This window comes from Phacochoerus africanus, chromosome 5 (assembly GCF_016906955.1).
Source record: "Phacochoerus africanus isolate WHEZ1 chromosome 5, ROS_Pafr_v1, whole genome shotgun sequence".
Lineage (NCBI taxonomy): Eukaryota > Metazoa > Chordata > Mammalia > Artiodactyla > Suidae > Phacochoerus > Phacochoerus africanus.
In genome coordinates, this window is record NC_062548.1 from 43,750,116 (window position 1) to 43,772,315 (window position 22,200).

Sequence of the window (22,200 nt, forward strand, 5' to 3'; positions counted from 1 at the left end):
CCGCTTTTCCACCTCACTCTGCTAGGTTTTGTTGTGTTATGTTTTTTTAATCTCTGCTTCTCTGGGCTCACAATTAAAATCCTTCAGAATCAAATACATATTAAAAGTGAAAGTGGGTCAAATTGGGTATAAGTTAACGCTTGATCACGAGGCTAATTTTTTATAACAAAAATTATTTTTAAAACATGATTCAACCTCCTGTCAGCCTTTGCCTCTGGAATTAAAGCAGCTGTCTGTGTTCTACACCACTCACTTCTGGACCACTTGAGCTTTTTTAAATTTTATTTTTAAAATTCTTTCCTTTCTTTTTTTTTTTTTTTGCTGTGCTTACAGCATGTGAAAGTTCCCAAGCCAAGGATTAAACCCTCACCACAGGAGTGGAGTGACCCAAGTTGCTGCAGTGACAAAGCCAGATCCTTAACCCACTGTGAGTTCTTAAAACAAAACAAAACAAAACAAAAAACACCAACACAATTGGGCTGTTTTTATTATCAGAAGAAAAAAAAAAAAAAAACGACAGTGGTATGTGAAAATTAAACACTTTTTTTTTTTACATTAAAACATTAAAATAACCTCATTGGCTTGGAGTTCCTGGCACAGCGGAAATGAATCTGACTAGTATCCACGAGGATGTGGGTTCAATCCCTGGCCTCGCTCAGTGAGTTAGGGATCTGGTGTTGCCGTGAGCTATGCTGTAGGTTGCACACATGGCTTGGATCTCGAGTTGGGGTGGCTGTGGTGCAGGCTGGCAGCTGCAGGTCCGATTTGACCCCTGGCCTGGGAACCTCCATACGCCACCGGTTCAGCCCTAAAAGGCAAAACAAAAAACATGCAAAAAAGAATTATTTTCAGTAGCTAAGGGACAATTACTCAAAGATTATTTTATAAAATTAAATTGCTTTCTTCCCAGTTATTTTCAAGGTGGCTTCAGATTTCACGACTTTGCTACCCAGATATTTTGCTGTCCTAGTTCAGGAACGCAAGAAACAAAAAGGAGAAACACAATTTGCTTTTTTTAATAACAGTAACTATCCAACAAAAGACAGAACTGGAAGAATTTCTTGTTTTAATGCGGCCTTTTAAAGATAACAAAAGATGTTTCTCTGTTCTTCCTGCGGAAGCAAAAGGAACAAGCATTTGTTCTGTGTCCCCTTTTACAACCAGCTGCCCTTTGCTTCAGTACAGCTAGGAATGCGTGTTAGAACCCTGACTTCTGGCATCGGGGCCAAATGCGGTGCTCTTCCAGGGGTGTGGGGCTTAATGCTGGCACTAAGAGAGTCTATCCTGGGGCAAAATGTGCTACTATTCTACTTACGACCTGGAGAGACCGTAAAATCTTGTCGCCCGTACTGCCCGGCCTGGGCAGCTGAGGCACCGACGGGGGACGGGACGGGAAGGCAGTGGCCATCACGTGCAGCTACTCCCCCTCTACCTGACCATCCACACTCCGTGCCGCGGGACCTGGGGGGACGGTCCCGTGTCTGCCAGCCTCCGCCAGGGGGCCCTCGAGGGGGCACTGGTTCAACGGTCGAGGAGGACCCCGAACCACTTTCCTGCAGAAAGCCCTGGCTCCCTGTTCAGACTCCTCTCCAACCACAGCACAAGCACTAAGCAAACCCCTTACGGCTCGGAGGTTAACCTGCCACGTGCATGCTCACCGGGCTTGCAAACACGGAGGCCTCTGTCTGACCCGCTGTGTAAGATGTCTGGGCTGCTGATAACCCTGCCCTGGCCTGCCCGCCGGCTCCTGACGGGGCTCAGGCTAAAAACAATGATATTCAGGGAAGGAGGCCTGACCTCCGAGGTATCGAAGACACTTACAAATATCTGAGGAATGAAATTCAACACTTGAACTGAGCCAGAAAGGGACCCAGGAGTTCTGGTATCATTTTGCAAATCAGGGTTTTACTGGAAAGCACAGCACGTGGACAGAAGCAGGACCAGCTTCGGTGCAGGGTCTACACCCCAATATTGCTTTCTGCGAATAAGGAACTGAGATGGAAAAGCCGTGAGGATTCCTTCCAGAAAGAGGCATCAGGGAGAAGATGCTGGAAGATGGAGAGATGGAGGAGCCACCACCGTTTCAGAGAAGACACTGCCTTTCCAGGTGGGAGTTCGGTCACCAACCAACCAGGAGAGACCTCTGGGCTATTTCAGCAAAGATATGCACTGCTCTCAACTCAGAGCCCTGAGGATTCTTCTCTACACTGAATGCCCTGTGGCTGGGGCCAGGTAAGGATGCGGTGTCTGCCTGGTCTAAACACACCTCAGGCTGCCAGAAGACATTAACTGCCGCTAGCAGGTACACTGAGCCTGGGACGTGTGCGGGGCAGAGAACCTGATCAGCAATGACAGGCTCGCCCTTCTTAATCACAGTGTAAGCATCTTCTATTTCTCAAATCTAACATCCAGGAATTTTCTTCTATCCCAGCAGAGGCATGTTGTTGCCAAGCAACTTCAACAAGTCTTATCTGAAGTCTGAGAGTGGGTGTGGTTAAAATAAACCTGGTGACAAAGTCACTGTAAGTTACAACAGGGAGAGGCTAAAGATAGGATACGCACAGATCTTTTAAAGAAAAGCATCTGTGCTTTTTATTCTGGCCGGTTAACACCACACCATGCCTTCACTCTGTCGTCGTTTAACCACCTTCTTGGAAACTCGGCGTGTCTGCTGGCTCAGGGAGATGGAACACCAATAAGCTATGGCGCAACAGAGAAGGAACTCCTGCACACTGCTTTCTCTAAGAGCCAATGTGACAGGTGGAAAATCCTAGAAGCGGGGAGATAAAGACCTGTGTGCGCTGTCATGACCAACTTGGCCACGTGCTAAGGTGACTGGGACTTAAATTTCAGCCACTCTTGCGTTCCCTCCCGTCTTTAACCCCTTCTTCTCTGAGCTGAAAGCAATTCAGAGCTCTTTACTAGAGAGAGTGTTAGTTTTGCTCCAGCCTCTCTCAATTCAATTGTTCGAGACACCCCTTCTCCCCACCTCGCAAGTCAGTACTGCTGGCCAAAGAACTTCTAATACTTAACCTGTCTGTTACATCTAATGCTGATCTTCTAACACTTATCTGTCCATTACAATACTACACAGAACCATGGTATTTCTACAGACGACCCGGAGTCCAGTCACTTCCCGGATTCAGTCAGTTAAGCATTAACCAGAAGTTTTCTGTCTTCGGTGTTCGCATCTGCAAGCAGCAATGCTCTCTGATTAACAACCACTCTAGGTGCCACAGGCAACTATCCTGCGGGGCTGTTATCCTTTTCCTTCAGGACAAATGAGTAACAAAATGGTTTAGCAAGGATCTGGCAAGTAAAAACAGATTAACGAAGTAACCCATGTCCATGTTTACCCAGAATAACTCCTGCCTCAGCTCCAAGCCCTGGGCTCCCGCTGGGCACACAGATATTGGCTAGCAGGGGTTTAGGGAAGGCTCAAGGCCTCTCTGAAAATCTTCCCAGGGGAACAAACCACAGAAGCTACAGACTCTATTCCAGGGCCCGACTGGGCAGAGGAGGTCAGAGTCGGTGTAGGGGTCTGCACTGCCAGCCTGGAAACCACCAAAAACGTAAGGAACTGATTCGTCTTAACCAAAAGGGACAGCTGAAGGGGTAGGACGCGGAGACGACCAAGGAAGAGCCCCAGGCTTTCAGGACTTCGCAGGAGGATAAACAAGTCGGCAAATAACCACAATCCGTGCAACAAGTACAAAGCAGAGGAAGGGCCAAGCGAGGCGGCGGCAAATCGCTGAACCGTGACCAGGAGGGGCCCTGAACCTCCCACAAGACGCGGCGGGCATTAAGGGGCAGGCTGCCCTCCGGTTCCAAACTACCCCATTAATTAGTCCTGGGGCCTGTCATCGAGGGGCCCCAGGCAAAAGAGGAGGAACCGCGCTTTTCCGCCCCCCCGGGGCCACGGCCCCATCCTCACCCCAGGCAGCGCGAGCTCCGCGGCCGCCCTGAAACCTCGCGGATAGGTCGAGGCTCTGGCTGGCGTGGGCCGCGCCCCGGCCTCCCTCGAATGAACTGGCCGTCCTGCACCCCGTCGGGACCGCCTCGGGCCTCCTGCACCCCCGGCAGGCCCCCCAAACTGCGCTCCCGCTCTGGGCCAGAGCTGCTCCCCGGCCCGCCACGACCCCTGTCCCCAGCCGGGCCCGGCGCCCCACCGCAGGTCGAAGGCCAGGGGAACTCACTTCGGGCGGGAGCCGGCGGCAGCGGACGGCGTTGCGCGGTTCAGCGCATCCTCGGTTCACAGGGAGCCAGGAAGTGGGGCCGCACGGACCCCACAACGAGTTATGTAACCGGCAGGGGCCGCAGTCGGGACGGAGGCGGCGGCCCGAGGCACTTCCGCCTCCCGCGCCCGGCCGGCGGCGCAGGCCGGAACCCCATTGGCCACCGGTGCCCACGTGGGGGCGCGCCCCTCGCGACGACGCCGCCGCCATCTTAGGAGAGGGCAGGCCTCGCGGGAACCGGGACACCGGAAAGGCGGGGACCCAGGCATTGGGGCTGGGGACGCGACTTGAGGCTGGTGAGGCTCCGAGAGCCGGCGGAGGGGCAAAGACGGCGGGCCGCACCCTGAACCGCCCCGAGCATGGAGGGCGTGGACGCCGGGGCGCGGCTCGCTTGGTAGCCCGGCCGGCTCGGGTTCTTCTGGCTCAGCTGAGCGTCCCTCGCGCAGACCCAGAGGCTGACAGCCCTCCACTTCCCCAGCACGGCCCGCGTGTGGTTTGGGTCTTGAGCTTTTCCGTCCGCAGCGCCTGGTGGGGTGTCGAGCCGAGGAGCGTCGTCCCGCGGCCGATCCTGAAAGGGTGACCCCCCAGCCCAGCGCCAGACGTCGACCGGCAGCCGGAGTCCTGCCTCCGCAGAAAGGCAGTTTCGGGCAGTTGCTGAGTACAAGGGCGGGGGTCAGTTGCCCTCAAGTTGGCCGGGGCGCGGGGCGGGGGGGGTGGTTTCCACCTCACAAGACCTAACTCACATTTTGTTACTAAGGGATCCATGGTGAGCAAAATCTGATGTTAACTCTAAAGGAGACATTTATTCTTCGCCTTAAATAACTTACAGAGGTAACACAACCAAAGGATGGAATCGGAAGGTTAAAATGATGAACCCGAAAAAGATTTAAATCACATTCAAGAGAATAAACGTTAGCACAGATTAAAACGGCCTAAAATCACACTCTTATGTCAAATGCATGTTCTTTAATATTTCGACAAGGAAAAGGTACCCAAAGAGATGAGAAACGTTAGAGGTATTGATTTAAATAGATCAGGAGTCATATAACAAGAGGATATAAAAAACAAGGATATTCTTTTTTGTCCTTTCTTGGGCCGCTCTTGTGGCATATGGAGGTTCCCAGGCTAGGGGTCTAATTGGAGCTGTAGCTGCGGGCCTACACCAGGGCCACAGCAACGCGGGATCCGAGCCGCGTCTGCAACCTACACCACAGCTCACGGCAACACCGGATCCTTAACCCACTGAGCAAGGGCAGGGAGTGAACCTGCAACCTCATGGTTCCTAGTCAGATTCGTTAACCACTGCACCACGACGGGAACTCCAACAAGGATGTTCTATTGTCTACCTAATGTGATGTTAGTGGCTGGTGGAGTCTTGATTTGTGTAAAGCAATATATTTCCCTTTTGTGACAGTTTCTGTAAGCGCCTATTTTTTTTTTAAAGGCTGAAAAATTATGGGCAAAATGAAAATATAATACCACTTACAACCTGTTATTACAGTTTTAAGTATTACAAACAAGCTATTGAAAGCAAAGATGCTGTGGTAAACGTGTCTGGGTCCATTCAGAGCATTCCATGCACTCTATGCAATGATATTCCGTGTGTCACTGTTAAATTGCAAAAAATATATATAAGGGCTGGAACAATCAAGAGTGAGACAGGGAATTCCCATTGTGCTCAGTGGAAACAAACCCCACTAGTGTCTGTGAGGCTGAGGGTTCCATTCCTGGCCTCACTCAGTGGGTTAAGGATCCGGTGTTGCCATAAGCTGTGGTGTGTGTGGGTGGAAGACATGGTTTGGATCCCATGTGGCTGTGGTTATGGCATAGGGTGGCAGCTCCAGCTCCAACTCGACCCCTAGCCCAGAAATTTCCATAGGCTGACAATGTGGCCATAAAAAGACAAAAAAAAGAAAAGAAAAGAAAAAATAAAAATGGAAGTTCCCAGGCCAGGAATTGAATCCTAGCCACAGCTGTGACCTAAGGAGCCACAGCTCCTTTAACCTACTGCACTGGGCCAGAACCTCTGGCCCACACCTCTGTAGTGACCTGAGCCACTGCAGTCAGATTCTTAACCCACTGCACCATGGTAGGAACTCCAAAATAGGAGATTTTAAAAGAAGAAAAGTGCTTACTTTCCCCATCCTGTCTCTCACCGTCCATTATGTTCCCATACATGGAAGCCCCTTCGAGCCCCTTTGATCACACAGGAAGCCAAAGCCCTTCCCAGGTCCTTGCTACTCAGGGTGGTTTTGTTGTCCAGCAGCATCAGCATCACCTGGGAGCACGTTTAAAATAAAGAACTTCAAAAAATAAAATAAAATAAAGAACCTCACAGAACCCGACAGAGCGTTCATGAGGATGCACATTTGATCCCTGGCCTCCATTACTGGGCTAAGGATCCAGTGTTGCTGAAAGCTGCAGTGTAGGTTTCAGACAACGCTCAGATCTGGTGTTGCTGTGGCTGTGGTCTAGGCCAGCAGCTGCAGCTCCGAATCAACCCCTGGCCTGAGAACTTCCATTGGGCACAAGTGCAGCCCTAAAAAGAAAAAAAGAAAAAGAAAAATCTCAGGCCTAAAGAGAAGGAATTAGAATTTGCCAAGGAGTTCCCGTCGTGGCGCAGCGGTTAACGAACCCCACTAGGAACCATGAGGTTGTGGGTTCGATCCCTGCCTTTGCTCAGTGGGTTAAGAATCCGGCGTTGCCATGAGCTGTGGTGTAGGTCACAGATGCGGCTCAGATCCTGCGTTGCTGTGGCTCTGGAGTAGGCGGGCAGCTACAGCTCAGATTAGACCCCTAGCCTGGGAACCTCCATGTGCCATGAGAAGCGGCCCCAGAGAAGGCAAAAAGACAAAAAAAAAAAAAAAGAATTTGCTGAGGTGATTCTTCAGCACATTAAAGTTTGATGAAAGTGATGGCAGAGCAATGACACTCTGTTGTTTCCAGGGTTCTATGTAGAGCACTAATAAGATGCATTGTCAAAACTGAGGGCATCTATATCCATTCAAACTTTCTAGACACAAATGAGAAAATAACCATATCCCCAGGGCTTCTATGAGCCAGGCACTGTGTGAAGTGTCTTACACGGGATCTCATTTATCCTCAGGAATACAGGATAGGTACTATGGTCAGGTACCCTGTGTTACTACAAGGGATATTCAAGGGAGTTGTCCTTTTAAAAAAAATTCCACCCTATGCCACCATGTGGGTGGTACTGACCCACCCCCCGAATGGTCCCCACTCTGATCTAACCATTTAAGGCCAGCCAGCCCATCCTCTCTTGGCTCAAATAAGCAAGTGGGAAGGGACACCCTCTGACCCCAGGAATTGGCTCAGGAATGGTCTAAGCTGCACTGAGTCAACACTGACCGGCCCTCCGTGTTTGCCTGCCTGGTCTCTTTTTCTCTCTTTTTGGCGTGTTTTGACATAGTTCTTCCATCTGCTCTGCCAGACCACTGGCTTGACCAACGTCTCTACTGAACATGAACTGAAAAGCAGGAGTCCTCTTGTGGCTCAGCGGTTTAAGGATCCAGTTGACACTGTGCCAGGCTCAGGTGGCTGCTGTGGCTTGGGTTTGAGCCCTGGCCCAGGAACTTCCCCGTACAGTGGGTGCGGCCAAACATAAAATAACAGAACAAGCCTTTTGGGTCCAGAAAAGTTTGCTATAACAATCTCCAGCCATTGTATTTGGGTAGAACTCTCATCTGTCTCTTCCATAAGTTCTATTCCATCAACAGTTGCCTCTTTTGAGAGTTCTGCCTGCTCCTCCTCCCTCTATTATTATTAGAGCGTATTATTATTTGTCCCTTGCCTACTCATGACTGTCTTTACCCTCTGGCCATGGCTCAAGCAAAGAGATACCTGGAGGTGTGAACAGTGGGGAGCGCCAGCAGCTGTGTCCTCACCCACATTCCAGGCTGCCAAGAAGAAGCAGTTCTCTGTGGAGCCCTTGGAGGGAAACCCTCAACTCCTGCCTCCTGAGCTGCAGAGCCCTCAGAGGCCTCAGCGACAGGGTGAGAATCGGGCTCTTGGGCCAGGGAGAGCAGCAGGCTGCTATCTACGTGGGCAGGCTCTGCACCTCCAGAGCCCTGGCCTGGCGACTCTGCTCATTATGGAGGTGACACGCGTGCACCGTGACACATAAGAATTAACCTTCTCCGCAGCTCCACTGATTCCAAGGTGAAGATCTCTCCAGAAATTAAGGAGAGATGAAGCATATTAATTTCCACCTCTCTCTCTGGTCCCCGGGCTCTGGCCCTTAGAGAACAAAGTCAGGTACTGCCCTCTTCTGCCACCTAGGGTCCTACTCACTGCTCTGTCATAGATGACTGGGGTTGGGGCAGGGGGATAGCAGGGGCTGGGAGTCAGGTTTTCCCACCCATACCCAGACATTCAGGATGTAAGCAGTATTGTAACGGAAAACCTTATACAGAAACCCACACACGTTTCGGGTGATATTGTTAAGGAAGAATTCTGAGAATGTTGGTTAAGTTCTTTTCAATGGACTACATTTTCAGTTTGAGAACAAACGCCACATTGCCTGCCAGGAAGGTTTTACTAGTTTATTCTCACACCAAGAGTGAGAAGGCTCTTGTCCCAAACATTCTGACCAGCATGGGGTGTTACCGTCCTTTACCTCTCAGCAACCCAAGTGAAAAAAATCTCACTCTCTCAATGGGTATTTCTTCAGGAGTTTGATCACTTTTTTCTTTTTGTTTTTTTAGGGCTGCCCCTGCAGGATGTGGAAGTTTCCAGGCTAGGGGGGTGGAATCAGAGCCGCAGCTGCTGGCCTGCACCACAGCTTCTGGCAATACTGGACCCTTAACCCACTGAGCAAGGCCAGGGATTGAACCAGCACCCTCATGGATATGAGTCAGGTTTGGAACCCGCTGAGCCGCAATGGACTCCCTCAGACGATGATGATTCATGTGTTAATTAAAGGCTGAAATGGGAGTTCCCGTCCTGGCGCAGTGGTTAACAAATCCGACTAGGAACCATGAGGTTGCAGGTTCGGTCCCTGCCCTTGCTCGGTGGGTTAACGATCTGGCATTGCCGTGAGCTGTGGTGTAGGTCGCAGACGTGGCTCGGATCCTGCGTTGCTGTGGCTCTGGCTTAGGCCGGTGGCTGCAGCTCCGATTCGACCCCTAGCCTGGGAACCTCCATATGCCGAGGGAGCGGCCCAAAGAAATAACAAAAAGACAAAAAAAAAAAAAAGGCTGAAATGAAGAAACTTGTCAAGGAGTTCCCGTAGTGGCTCAATGGTTAACGAATCTGACTAGAAACCATGAGGTTGCAGGTTTGATCCCTGGCCTTGCTCAGTGGGTTAAGGATCCAGCATTGCCGTGAGCTGTGGTGTAGGTCGCAGATGCAGCTCGGATCCTGCATTTCATCCTGCATTTCTGTGGCTCTAGCTCCGATTCGACCCCTAGCCTGGGAACCTCCATATGCCACAGGAGCAGCCCAAGAAATGGCAAAAAGACAAAAAAAAAAAAAAAAGAAGAAAGAAAGAAAGGAAACGTCAAAAGGTTGTGGCAGAAGAATTTTTCAGTTTGGGTGATTAAAATCTGTCACTTTGGAGTTCCTATGTGGTACAGTATAAACAAATCCGACTAGGAATCATGAGGTTGTGGGTTCAATCCCTGGCTTCGTTCAGTGGGTTAAGGATCCAGTGCTGCCATGAGCTATGGTGTAGGTCACAGACATGGCTCGGATCTGGCATTGCTGTGGCTGTGGTTAAGCTGGCAGCTGTAGCTCTGGTTTGACCCCTAGCCTGGGAACCTCCATATGCCACGAGTGCAGACCTAAAAAAAAAAGCAAAAAAAAAAATCTGTCACTTGAACATCTAATGAATATACGGTCAACCATCTCTGGTTAAAAAAAAATCAAATTAGGCAGATAATTCAGTCTTAATCTTTCGATCTTGGTCTATCAGATTTTGTATCTCATCTCTTTCCTTTTAGCCAGATCAAGTGTTCAAGCTTCCTTCTTGATCTACTCATTTAGTTTTGGTATTCAGAGGTGTAGGGAAGATTTTGTTTTCTCTCCTGTTTCAGAGATAACTTCCTGGTTATCCATCGAGTTAATACCACAAGTGTAATTTCTGGTCATGGGAAACTGTGTTTATCTACCTGTAATAATGAGAACAGAATTCAAAGGAAGGGACAACAATCAAACTTAAATGAGACATCCCTGATATAAGACTAGCATAAAATTAAGTACAAAGGAAGCCGGGAAGGGTGACTACTTGAGCAGCAATGTGACTGCATGGTGACTTGTATCACGCTGTTAGCGCTTCTTCAACATTTAGCCTTGGTGTTGGTCTAGCCTTCAGGAAAGTTTGTCCTTCCACCTTTACTTTCAGCACCTTTTCGTTCCTTTTTTTTTTTTTTTTTTTGGCTTTTTAGAGCAACATTTGCAGCATATGCAAGTTCCTGAGTTAGGGGCAAATGGGAGCTGCAGCTGTGGGCCTACACCACAGCCACAGCAACACCAGAGCCAAGCCACATCTGCGACCTACGCCCACAATGTGTGGCAATGCTGGATCCTTAACTCACTGAGCAAGGCCAGGGATCAAACCTGCTTATTCATGGACACTAATAGGGTTTTGTTTGGTTTTGTTTTGGTCTTTTTGCCTTTTCTAGGACCGCTCCCTCAGCATATGGAGATTCCCAGGCTAGGGGTCTAATCGGAGCCGTAGACACTGGCCTACGCCACAGCCACAGCAACATGGGATCCAAGCCATGTCTGCAACCTACACCACAGCTCACAGCAACGCCGGATCCTTAATCCACTGAGCAAGGCCAGGGATTGAACCTGCAGCCTCATGGTTCCTAGTCGGATTCGTTAACCACTGCGCCACAATGGGAACTCCAACACTAATTGGGTTTTAACCCACAGAGCCACAAAGGGAACTCCCAGAGCATCTTTTTCTGTCCTTCTGGGACCTCTAGATATCTTTTTTTTTTTTTTTGGTCTTTTTGCCATTTCTTGGGCTGCTCCTGCGGCATATGGAGGTTCCCAGGCTAGGGGCCTAATCGGAGCTGTAGCCACCAGCCTACACCAGAGCCACAGCAATGCGGGATCCGAGCCGCGTCTGCAACCTACACCACAGATCACGGCAATGCCAGATCCTTAACCCACTGAGCAAGGCCAGGGATCGAACCTGCAACCTTATGGTTCCTAGTCAGATTCATTAACCACTGAGCCACAACGGGAACTCCCCAGATATCTCTTTTGTGATCCACTCCCACAAGGCCTAGCTCTAGCTGTCACAATGTCACTTGTGGCAGATACCGTTAATTACCTATCTATTCTACTTCCTTTTCTTTTCCAACAGAGCCCTGATTTTGTGCAGGTAAATAGTCAGGAGAGTGGGGCCCCTGGAGGGAAACCATGATGGACCCAAACCAATTACAGTAGGTAGTGTTTTTTCCTCTTGATAATGATTGCTCTAGGATTGGTACATGACACAATGCTTGTCTGCACGTATTATGGGGATTCCACTGCCGCCTTCCCCAACATGCTAAGGACGGCAGGGGAGAAATACGTAAGTATTGGGACCATGATGGTAACCAAATCATTGAATTAACCAACCTGTAACTGCCCTACCTTTGAACATTTTGTTGGGTTTTCTGTTACTTGCAGCTGAAACTATCCAATCTGATATTCCACCAAATCCCACTACTTATTTTGTCACCTCTGAGGATACTGTTTCAATAACCATTCAACCATTCCTGGAGTAACCTTTTAAGTACAGGAACATGCCTGGCACTAGAATAAGAAATATACTGAGACTTATTCAGAATTTTCTATTAAAGTAACTATCATTTTTGTTTTTTCAAACAAACACCTCTGTAAACTGACAACTTCATTAAAAGTACCCTCTGAAAAGAGGCATTCTGAGCTCTTTGCACCTGAGGAAAGCAAAGCTGTGTACTGGCCATTGACAGCAGGGCTGGGGAAGAAGCTCACTTTTCTTTTTTTATTTTTATTATTATTATTTTTTTTTTATTTTCACAACTCTTTATAATTTGGAAGAATTTTTGCCTAGACCAGCTCAGCAGGATGGTGCTGAAGAATGGGTGCTGTGAAACTTAAGGGAAAAAGTTAACATAAAACAAGACACAGAGACATTTGTCTTAAGTAAAGGTGGGAACCAGGGGACTCAAGGTCTCAGGGACCAAGAGCCAGAAGCTCACTTTTCTAATTCCAAATCCCTACACCAGGGCGGCCAGTGCAATGAAGTTGAAAATATTTGGTAACGGTGCAGGTCGAATGTGAGGTCATTAAGGAGATACACAACGTCCTGAGCTGCACTCCAGTGGCTCTACTACCGCTTGAGGTCCGCTGTGGCTCTGAGCCTCACCTGGCTCCGTTAGGCTGCAGTCGCCCAGCACAAAGCAGCCAAAATACACTGGGTCGGAGACTAACAAAGCGGCCTACGCCGACCTGAACTATTCCCAAGCAGAAGACACCTCTTTACATTCCACGGTCCCGCAGTCCGCCCAACACACAGCCGACCGCTCCAGCCAAGACTAGGTCCCGCGCCCCGGCCGGACCTAAGATTTGGACCCACAGGACACTGCCGGCCGGACCCACATTTCAGTACCCATGCTCGTTCGGGTTCCAGATTCTCCCCGTCCACTTTCTCTCCTTCTTTCCTGAAACATTACGTCCCTCCGGCGTCACCCTAACGCCGCACCTGGTCTGGTCAGCCAACACTGAGCTCATTGGGGAGACCCAGGCAGCGGAACCGGAAATACTTACTTGGAAAAGGTGAGGGAATACTACACCTCCCAGCTAGCTCAGTGAGCCGTGGGCCTTCCATTAAGGCGCTCGATTGGCCAACGCACGAGAAGGCCTGCCCCCTCCGAGGTCAAGCTGGCTAATCACAGGGCAAGGCTTCGTAAAAGGCTTTGGGGCGGGTGGCATCCGGCGGCTTTCCCGGCCGGTCTATCGTAGGGGAGCATGGGAGCGTGGGAGCCTAGCTGGGGTGAAGCTCACCGTCTACAGTCTCGGAGGGGCATAGTTTTCTGTTGCTTCTGCCTGGGTACCGGGACACTTTCTGAGATCGTTAATCTAGTGGGGCCCGGCCGGCCGGGAAGTCAGCCTTTCCGAGTCTCGGTGCAGGAGAGAGAAGCCATCGGCTCAGGCTTTAAAGGGAGTGGAGAAGAGAAGGGGTGCGTTGAGGAGCTTTGCAGCCGACTTGGCCCCTCCAAGGTCTCTTCTCTCCCCTCCCAGGTCTGTCCCGAAGTCCCTGTGGCGACTTGAAGAAGGCATTACTACCCCGCGAGATGGGAGACATCCTTATATCCGGGGCCCAGGTGAGACCAGGGCCCTTCTCTCGGTCCCACTAGCAGTCGCTCCTTTCTGGCCTCCTTCGGAAGAGAGTTAGGCGTGCAGGTCGTGATGTGAGGGCTCTTCATCCCCAGGTACCCCTCTCACCAAACTGACTGTGTTCCTACCCGCGCATAAGAGAAATGGCTTATCAGAGCCTCCGAAGTTATATCCGTTTTTACTCTCTCCTTCCTAAATTCCCTCTCTCGGAACTCATTCATACTTTCTCCCCAGCACTCAGGGACCTTTCCAGCCAAGCTCTTGTCTCCCTTACCTCAGAATTTCTAGCTCTTTTCGCCTTCCTAGACTGACTAAGGGAGTGGCTCTCTAGCTTCTTGACCTGAGATGGGCTCTTATGTTGTTTCAGGGACCAGCGCTGTTTGAGGACCTGGCTGTGTATTTTTCACAGGAGGAGTGTGTGAGTCTCCACCCTGCCTGGAGGTCCCTCAGCAGAGACATGACACAGGATTGTTTCCAGGATATGGTATTGATGGGTAAGACAGTTGTTTTTCCTGCATTTTGGAACTTTGGTCAGTTCTAGGACTAGGATTTCATATCTCATCCACATCTTGGTATGTAAGAGTGGGGCCTTATCCTATGTGGATATGATAAAAAACTTGCTTAGAGTGCAGTTTTCAAAGGATGAGATGATTCTTTTTTTTTTTTTTTTTTCCTTTTTAGGCCACACCTGTGGCATATGGCAGGCAGTTCCCTGGCCCTGGGGTTGAACTGGAGTTGCAGCCACAGCCACAGCCACATCAACACTGGATATGAGCCACATCTGCGACCTACACTGCAGTTTGCAATGCTGGATCCTTAACCCACTGAGCAAGCCAGGGATCAAATCCAAATCCTCACAGAGGCAACACTAGGTCCTTAACCTGGGAGCCACAACATAAACTCAGGAAAGACCTCTTTTGGATTGATTCATTGGCTTTATAAATTAAGTGTATTTGGGGAAATAGTAAAAAGGAGTGCTTTCTGGCAGACCTGAGTTTTGTCAGCCATCCCAGCAGTGTTTGGGCAGTAGGATCTAAAGTTTCCTGGTCCTCTGTGTAAACACCTGAGTTTGTTCTTTCCCCAGTACTGCTTGAATGTGTTTATGTTTTGCTTTGTTTTGCTTTTATCAACAGGAGGAGAAGGCAAGATTGAGATTAATCAGCAGCTAAGCCTAGAATCTGTGGAACTTGAAGAGCTTGCCCTAGAAAAATACTCCATTGCTGTGCCCCACGTCTGTTACCCAGAAAAATCCTCAGAGCACGGAGTTGGAAGCCTTGAAGAGAAAATAGGAGGTGGAACTTCTGCTTGCAAGAAAAGGCTCATAAGCCTTTTAGTTACCATTGAAAATCATACCCCATTGATAGAACTCTCTCAATTTCTAGGAACCAGAGCACTTTCTGAAATTCTTGAATTTCCCAGGGAAGAAGCCAAAAATGCATACGAGTGTCCTCAATGTGACCAAAGTTTCAGTGACAGTTCCTATCTTGTTTCGCATCAGAAAGCACATTCACAGGGAGGGAAAGTATACATGTGGTGACTGTGGGAAGACTTTCCATCACAGAGCCAACCTGAGAACGCACCGGAGAACCCACACGGGCGAGAAGCCTTATAAGTGTGCCGAGTGCAGCAGCAGCTTCCGCCAGCACTCCCACCTGTCTCGGCACATGAATGTTCACGCAAAGAAGCAGCCCTACACCTGCGGCATGTGTGGAAGAGGCTTTCTGTGGCTCCGAGGATTGGCACAGCATCGGAAAACCCACGCCACCCCAAAAAGCCTGTGGTAAATATTTTGGTCAGAAAACAAATCCTGTTTTGCCTGAGAAAAGGCAGGCATTGGCCGCCCAGCGCCCACGCACACAGTGCAGGAAATGCTCTGGGCAGCAGCCCTCACCCTCAGCCCCACCAAGAAGGGCCTCAGGGACCACTCTGAAGACTGCAGCCACGGTGAGGACAATTTGCTTTTGTTCTCAAAATTCACACCCTTAGGGGAGTTCCCGTCGTGGCGCAGTGGTTAACGAATCCGACTAGGAACCATGAGGTTGCGGGTTCGGTCCCTGACCTTGCTCAGTGGGTTAACGATCCGGCGTTGCCGTGAGCTGTGGTGTAGGTTGCAGACGCGGCTCGGATCCCGCGTTGCTGTGGTTCTGGTGTAGGCCGGCGGCTACAGCTCCGATTCGACCCCTAGCCTGGGAACCTCCATATGCCGCGGGTGCGGTCCAAAGAAATAGCAAAAAAAAAAAAGACAAAAAAAAATTCACACCCTTAAAGTGTCCTGCGTGTTCAATGACCTTTCTTTGTATTTCTGAGCTTATTTCCCATCAGAGCATTCACAGAGGGGAAAAGCCCCCACAAATGCAAGACATGTGCGGAAAGTTTTATTTGCAACTCAGAGCCTGCATGCCACCAGAAGAGCCACACAAGGCAGGAACCTTTTCAGTGCACCACATGGGAAAAGTTTCAGGTTGAAAATACATCTCAGTGTTCATCAGCGAAGCCATTCAGAAAATGCCACGTAAATATGGCAAGTTTTCATGAATGCTTGTGCTTTTCAATATCTGTACTGCAAACAGGCACAGTGATCCTTGATGTGCCTGCGAGGCACTGAGCTAAGCACTTTACACACATTTCACGTAATACACCATTTCACTTTCACCACAACCTCGATTTAGGCATCACGACTTCTGTCTTATAATTGAGGAAGCATAGTCAACGTCACAGCTAGTGAATGAAGCCAGAACTCTAACTCAGTAACTCTTGCTATTCACATTCCATTTGTATGAGCCGGGGAGCTGGAGAATGATACAGAACTTTTAAAAAGTTAAAATGAAGGTTATTACTAGAGTTATTTTGTTTACATGGTTTCTAAGTAAGTTTTGGAAGGAAATTTTATTTATTTGCTAGTTCTGCAGATCTGGGATCTACGAAAGTAAATACTTTTATATCTATTTTATACTTTTGTTTTGCTGTAACAGCCTGAATGTAATGTTTGTATGAGCTTATTGTTATTTTACACGTAAATTTCTACAGGGGTCTGGAAGCTTTTATCCCATCCCTCCTACCCCACCCCTCCCCCATGTGAAGCGTTCATTCCCCGATGGTTTGGACTAGTTAGTGTCGAGGTGGCTATTTGTATTTGAGGAGCTCCTGTTCTCAGATCTGATGCCACCGGCCTTGGTGATTTCAAGTGTTTGGCAGGAATTCTGGCAGTCCGGCTGTAGCCTTTTCTGGTGCTTGGATGTGAGCGAGGGAAAGGTACTTGCTTCTTTCTAAGAGGATTTACCTCCAAGTCTCTACCAAAGCACATTGTCTCTGAATTACAGGAACTCCTGTTTAGTGAGCATGCAGGATACTTTAAGTATATCATTTCATCTTTGGAATAACTCTGACCTATCCTCGTCTCATAAATGAGGAAAGTGAAGCCCACTGAGGGCAGAGTCAGTACCTCGCCCAGAACACAAAAGTAGCAGTGTGCTCAGGCTGGCATCTAACCTCAGCCCAGGGGGTGAGGAGGGTCATCACGGAGGCTCCCTTGAGTGCGCACCCTGGAGCCCTTCGCCCCCAGTACTTTATCCCAAGCCTGACTTTCGTGTGTGGGTATAAAGCAACAGAAAGACTCTCCAGGACCTCTGGTTCGTACTCTATCCCGATAGACATTGCAAACTCTACAGAGTATTGTCTTGAGGGTTATAGGTGAATTTGGGTTTAAATTTTTTTTCTTCCTCATTCCCAAAGAAAGACACATAGAGAAAACTGTTAAGAGTTTAAAAGTTTGAAAATAGTTGAAAATACAGACATCTTTAGGTACTGCTGTTACATATAACTGTGGAAGCAAAGTCTTGCTAAATGGAACGGTTACTGATGTTAAAGAACCAGGGGGTCTTACAGATAGACTTTCATAGGAATTGCTCTTTAAAGCAAAAGTGACTGAGGCCCTCAGCAGACCAGTATTTAAAGGGGTGTCAGGTGAGGATGGTCTTATTTAAATAGTAGGAAAGTGCAGCATTTACTAAAATGGGATTATCGCTGGGAAACCTCATCGTCACTGACAGGCCTCTTCAGGACCAGGTGGATGGGAAGTAGTGGTCTTTCTACGGAAGAGCAGATTGAGAACTGAATGTACAGGAAGATGCTGCTATTGCAGTGAGTTCCTAACACCGATTAGAGGCCAGAAGATACTGTTGGTGAGGAAAAGGCCCCAACCCAGCTCACACACTCCTTTCCCCCTTTTCCTTGTTCTTGTTTGCGGAGCCGCATTTGAGGCCCAGTGTTGTAAATGTCAGGGTCACGCTTAGGATACAGGGCGCCAGTCTGCTGGGGCCTAGGAGTCTTTGGCTTTTGTTTTTGTTTGTTTATCTGTTTTAGCATGTGGAAGTTCCCAGGCACCACAGCAGCGATCTGAGCTGCTGCACTGACAATGCTGGCTCCTCAACCCACCTTGCTACAAGAGAACTCAGGGGCCTTAAATCAAAAAGGTATTCTGTAGGTTTTTCTTCAGCAAGTCTCTCTGAGGTGCTTGGAATTGTGTAGAAAGATGGTCTCCAGTTAGGTTTCTTTCTGGCCAGCTCTGGGATGTGATGATCTTTGCTGAATATTAGAAAGTCCAGTCTCCCTGCTCTCCTGCTTCTGCCTTCAGTGGGAGCAGCTGGCATGGTGTCCCACTGGCACATATTAGGGGCTGTTTTATTTCCACTGACTGGAGTGCAGGGTGGGGAATGAAATTGAAAAGAGGCCCCTAGGGGCAGAGCTGCTGCAAAAAGAAGTAGGGAAGAGTGTTTTAGAGGGCCCTTGGACAGAATGGTGCTGACCTGAAAAAATGGAAGCTTTCTTTGCTTAGCTCCCAAGAAATTACAGGGAAGGTGAAAATTTATACCGTAACTGCCATTCTGCACTCATTATGGAGTCTCCTTTCCAGATGAGGCTTCCTTCACAATTAATGTCGGTATTTCCATTTTTCTTATTTTCTAGATTTTGGAAGATTATGCCAAACTTCCATAAGAGATGAGAAAAATATCTCTGATGAAAACAATATACAGATGAGTGTAATTAAAATGCCTTTTTTGGTGTAAGATTGTTAATGATTGCTATGCAGAAAAAAAAACAAAAAACAAACCCTGTCATTTTTTTGTAAAAGAGGCTTATTTTCAGTTGTGGCTTATTGTGCACTTGCACCTAAATGCACTTGCTGGATGTAATTCAGGCTGCTCTGAGCCAAGGACTTGGAGGAAGGGGTCCATGTCTATCAGCAAGACCCATGCTGTGTATATGATAGTGGCTTTTTCACTCTTCTGCTTACAGTGTTAGCTGAGAGACATAGATTCCACAGATGGTCTTTAACTTGAGATATCGTGAGCTTACCAGGGTAGTTTTTGTAAATATTTGGATGAAAGTTAATAGAGGGATGAAAACCTAATGCAGGACTTTGTTGCTGTGAACGGTTGGTTCGTCACATTTTGCAGCACGAATGTTAACATGTTATGCAGAGTGAAAGGTCTGTACTGAAGAAATCAACTCTTAAAGGAATTTCTTGGTTTTTGTTGTTAACGCGGTGATGAAGATGTGTATCAACAAGTCCTTAACGTGACTGCTGGTTCTGTAACCACCATCATCCTTGAAAACAGCATTATTCCAATAGCGTTCAGATGTTGACAATTTACATTTTGTGCTTTAAGAAACTGTGGAATTTAAGTGTTATTCTTGAAGGATTTGGACTCCAAGTACTTTGTTTACAGCTTTGTTGCAAGAGATAGGTAGGAGTCTGTTCACATCTCCCCATTTGACATAGAAAATGACTAACCCAAGTAATTCAGGAAGTTAAGTCTAACACAAGTGATATTTCATAGCAAATGCTATGAGATTCCATATAAGTAAGTAGTGTTGTTCTGATGACTGCAGCATGTCATACAATCTGATACTGCAGATTTTGCCGAAAGTAATCTCATTTACTGCATAGGTATACAAAGCCGGTTATAGTTCATCGGAATAGTCTATTTGAAACTGTTCTTTAAGTTTGTCATCTCTATAGGATTTCAGTTGGAAAGTGCTTCTGTTTAAAAAGTAACTAATGATCTTCATTAGAAGTGTGTATATGCATCTGTTTTAGTTTTGTGGATTGAGCTATGGATCTGACATCGAGATTATTACCCATCTTTTCACGGCACATTTTGTTTTTTGACACCCTTTGGTGTATTAACAATCTGGGGAGAATGGGGATACGATATAAATATACGTTTAAATAAACCTAAGAATATGCTGCAATCTCTAGTTCCTTTGGATACCTTAGAAGTATGTTTGTTGTAGGAACCTCCGCTGTTTAATGTTTTTATTTTACAGTTTTCGGTGGTAAAGAGCATCTTATCTCTTGAGTGCAAACTCTCACTAGACAGCGATTATGTCTATTTGATGTGCAATTTAGCATCTAATAAATGTGTTTTTATAATGATAATAAAGTGAATTTCTAATTTTTTAAAAATACTTAAGTAGTTGTAGATGACAGATGAATTTTGAAGACTGGCGGGATTGTGATTTGGAGAGGGTTAGGTAAAATCATTTGCTCCCCGAATCAGAAGAAAACTGCAGCACTACTCCAGGAGACGGCTTAGAGATCAACTTCCTTTCCAGTCTTTGGATCACGGCGGTACAGGTCCAAGTCCCTCCGGCCGCGCGGCCCAACGACACCCTGCGTGGCCCGCGGTTTAGAGGGGATTGAAAAGCTAGGGTGCCCGAAGGCACTGAGCGGCTTCGAGTTCCGTGTTCAGCTGCGCAAGACGGCGGAAATACCAACGAGACGAGACGCGCTAGGGCGGCCCATAAGGCTGAGAACCGGAAGTCGTGCGCTCACTTCCGGCGCCTTGTCCGGGCGGCGCGGATGCGCGCTCCTGGGGCGTCAGGGGTGTGGCGGCCGCCCCGCGGCTATGGGGCCCCAGCTCCTTGCCTTTACCAACCATCTGCCTAGAGGCGGCCTCTGCCGGAGTCCGGCGGGGGAGTGAGTGTCTGTGTAGGCGCTCCTCTCGTCTCTCCCTCCGCATCAGCGGGAGGATTAGTAGGATTAGGAGGATTATTAGGCCGCAGGACTAAGCATTGACCCCACTGCGGACGGGAAAAAGTGCCTCGTGGTACCTCGCCAGCCCAACCCCACTTTGGCAACACGCAGCTACGGGCTTGCCCTGCCCATATGTATCCGACTTAATCAAAAGAGATGATACGCCTATCACATGCCCAGGGTAGGGTATCTTCTGCAAACTAAAGAATATTGCTGGCCATCCATTTCTACAGGGCTTGAGTCTTAGCCACTGCAGTTGCTAACCTTCGGCATGCCCTGAAAAGAACTCAGGGTAGAGATCAGGAAGGGAGCACTCTGCTCCAGAAAAATTGGCAGAACAGTCTTCCAGATACGTATTTATTTTATTTTATTTGTTGTTGTTGCTATTTCTTGGGCCGCTCCCACGGCATATGGAGGTTCCCAGGCTAGGGGTCTAATCGGAGCTGCAGCCACCGGCCTACGCCAGAGCCACAGCAACGCGGAATCCAAGCCGCGTCGGCAACCTACACCACAGCTCACGGCAACGCCGGATCGTTAACCCACTGAGCAAGGGCAGGGATCGAACCTGCAACCTCATGGTTCCTAGTCGGATTCGTTAACCACTGCGCCACGACGGGAACTCCCCAGATACCTATTTTAAGGAGAAAATTTTATGAACCCCAACTTTTGCATCTTTCCATACCTGGAAAACCACCAAAACCATTAACTAAGGTATCTGTTGCTCATGGATATCAGTAACCTTCTACAGAGGTGTGCATGTACCCCTTTGTCAAAATCACAAATACACTGACGTCCTCCCTAATTTCAGAAGTTTCTCAGAGCTGAAGGCTGTCTGCCCAGCTAAGCATCTCAGTAAGACACTGAATAAACTTGACTCACGATTTTTTTCCCCCCACACATCCAGGGCATGGGGAAGTTCCCCAGGCTAGGGATCAAACCCATGCCTCATCTGTAACTGAAGCCACAGTAGTGACAATGCCAGGTTCTTAACCCATTGAGCCACCAGGGAACTCCCAACTTCCAAATAAGTTGTGCATTTTTTTAAAAAAAAGTTGACACTTTTCTCTAGAACCAGTGCCAGTCTCTTCGCTTGACTTCTATGCGCTCCATACCCAAATTCTAACATGCTTCTGGTTACTTAGAGTGTAACCAGATGAGCTCATTTGAGTACATGGTCCTTCACACTATTGGCAACCCCACAGCCAGCTTAGCTACTGCCATGATTACAAATACCTCACTTTAAGTCTAGCCCCAATTCTTCCTCTCTCCTGCACTCTAGATCCCTATACTCACATGCCAATGAGAGATCTTCCTTGCTTCTCTGAGGCAGCAAAACACATGCCCCAAACAGAGCGCATGCTTTTAGTCCTCCTGTTTGCCTCCAGCATGTGGTGTCACATCCACACAACTGCTCATGCTACCAACACACACTACTTCCTCTGCTCCTCAAACACCACAGCCACAGTAATGCAGGATCCAAGCTGCAACTGCAACCTACACCACAGCTCATGGCAATGCCAGATTCTTAGCCCACTGAGGCCAGGGATTGAACCAGTGTCCTCATGGGTACTAGTTGGGTTTGTTACTGCT

General features: G+C 48.3%; 2 protein-coding genes across 4 annotated transcripts in view; one reads left to right on the forward strand and one right to left on the reverse strand.

Annotated features, from left to right (window-relative positions):
- The window catches only part of NAA60 (N-alpha-acetyltransferase 60, NatF catalytic subunit), a 27,229-nt gene extending 22,841 nt beyond the window's left edge, over nucleotides 1-4,388 (reverse strand). For 2 of the 3 annotated variants that reach the window (XM_047780703.1, XM_047780702.1), the window contains exon 1: nucleotides 4,197-4,388. The gene's annotated coding sequence lies outside the window, so the exon portion shown is untranslated. The remainder of the gene's footprint in view (nucleotides 1-4,196) is intronic. The other variant, XM_047780705.1, reaches the window with a different exon arrangement.
- Nucleotides 4,389-13,114: 8,726 nt separating this feature from the next.
- ZNF597 (zinc finger protein 597) lies at nucleotides 13,115-20,004 on the forward strand. The gene is given in 9 exon segments (XM_053743503.1): nucleotides 13,115-13,558; nucleotides 13,939-14,065; nucleotides 14,705-15,081; nucleotides 15,083-15,345; nucleotides 15,347-15,470; nucleotides 15,473-15,557; nucleotides 15,838-15,914; nucleotides 15,916-16,016; nucleotides 16,018-20,004. Coding segments are annotated over 9 exon segments (1,254 nt in total). The 5' UTR covers nucleotides 13,115-13,528; the 3' UTR covers nucleotides 16,088-20,004.
- The last annotated feature ends 2,196 nt before the right edge of the window (nucleotides 20,005-22,200 follow it).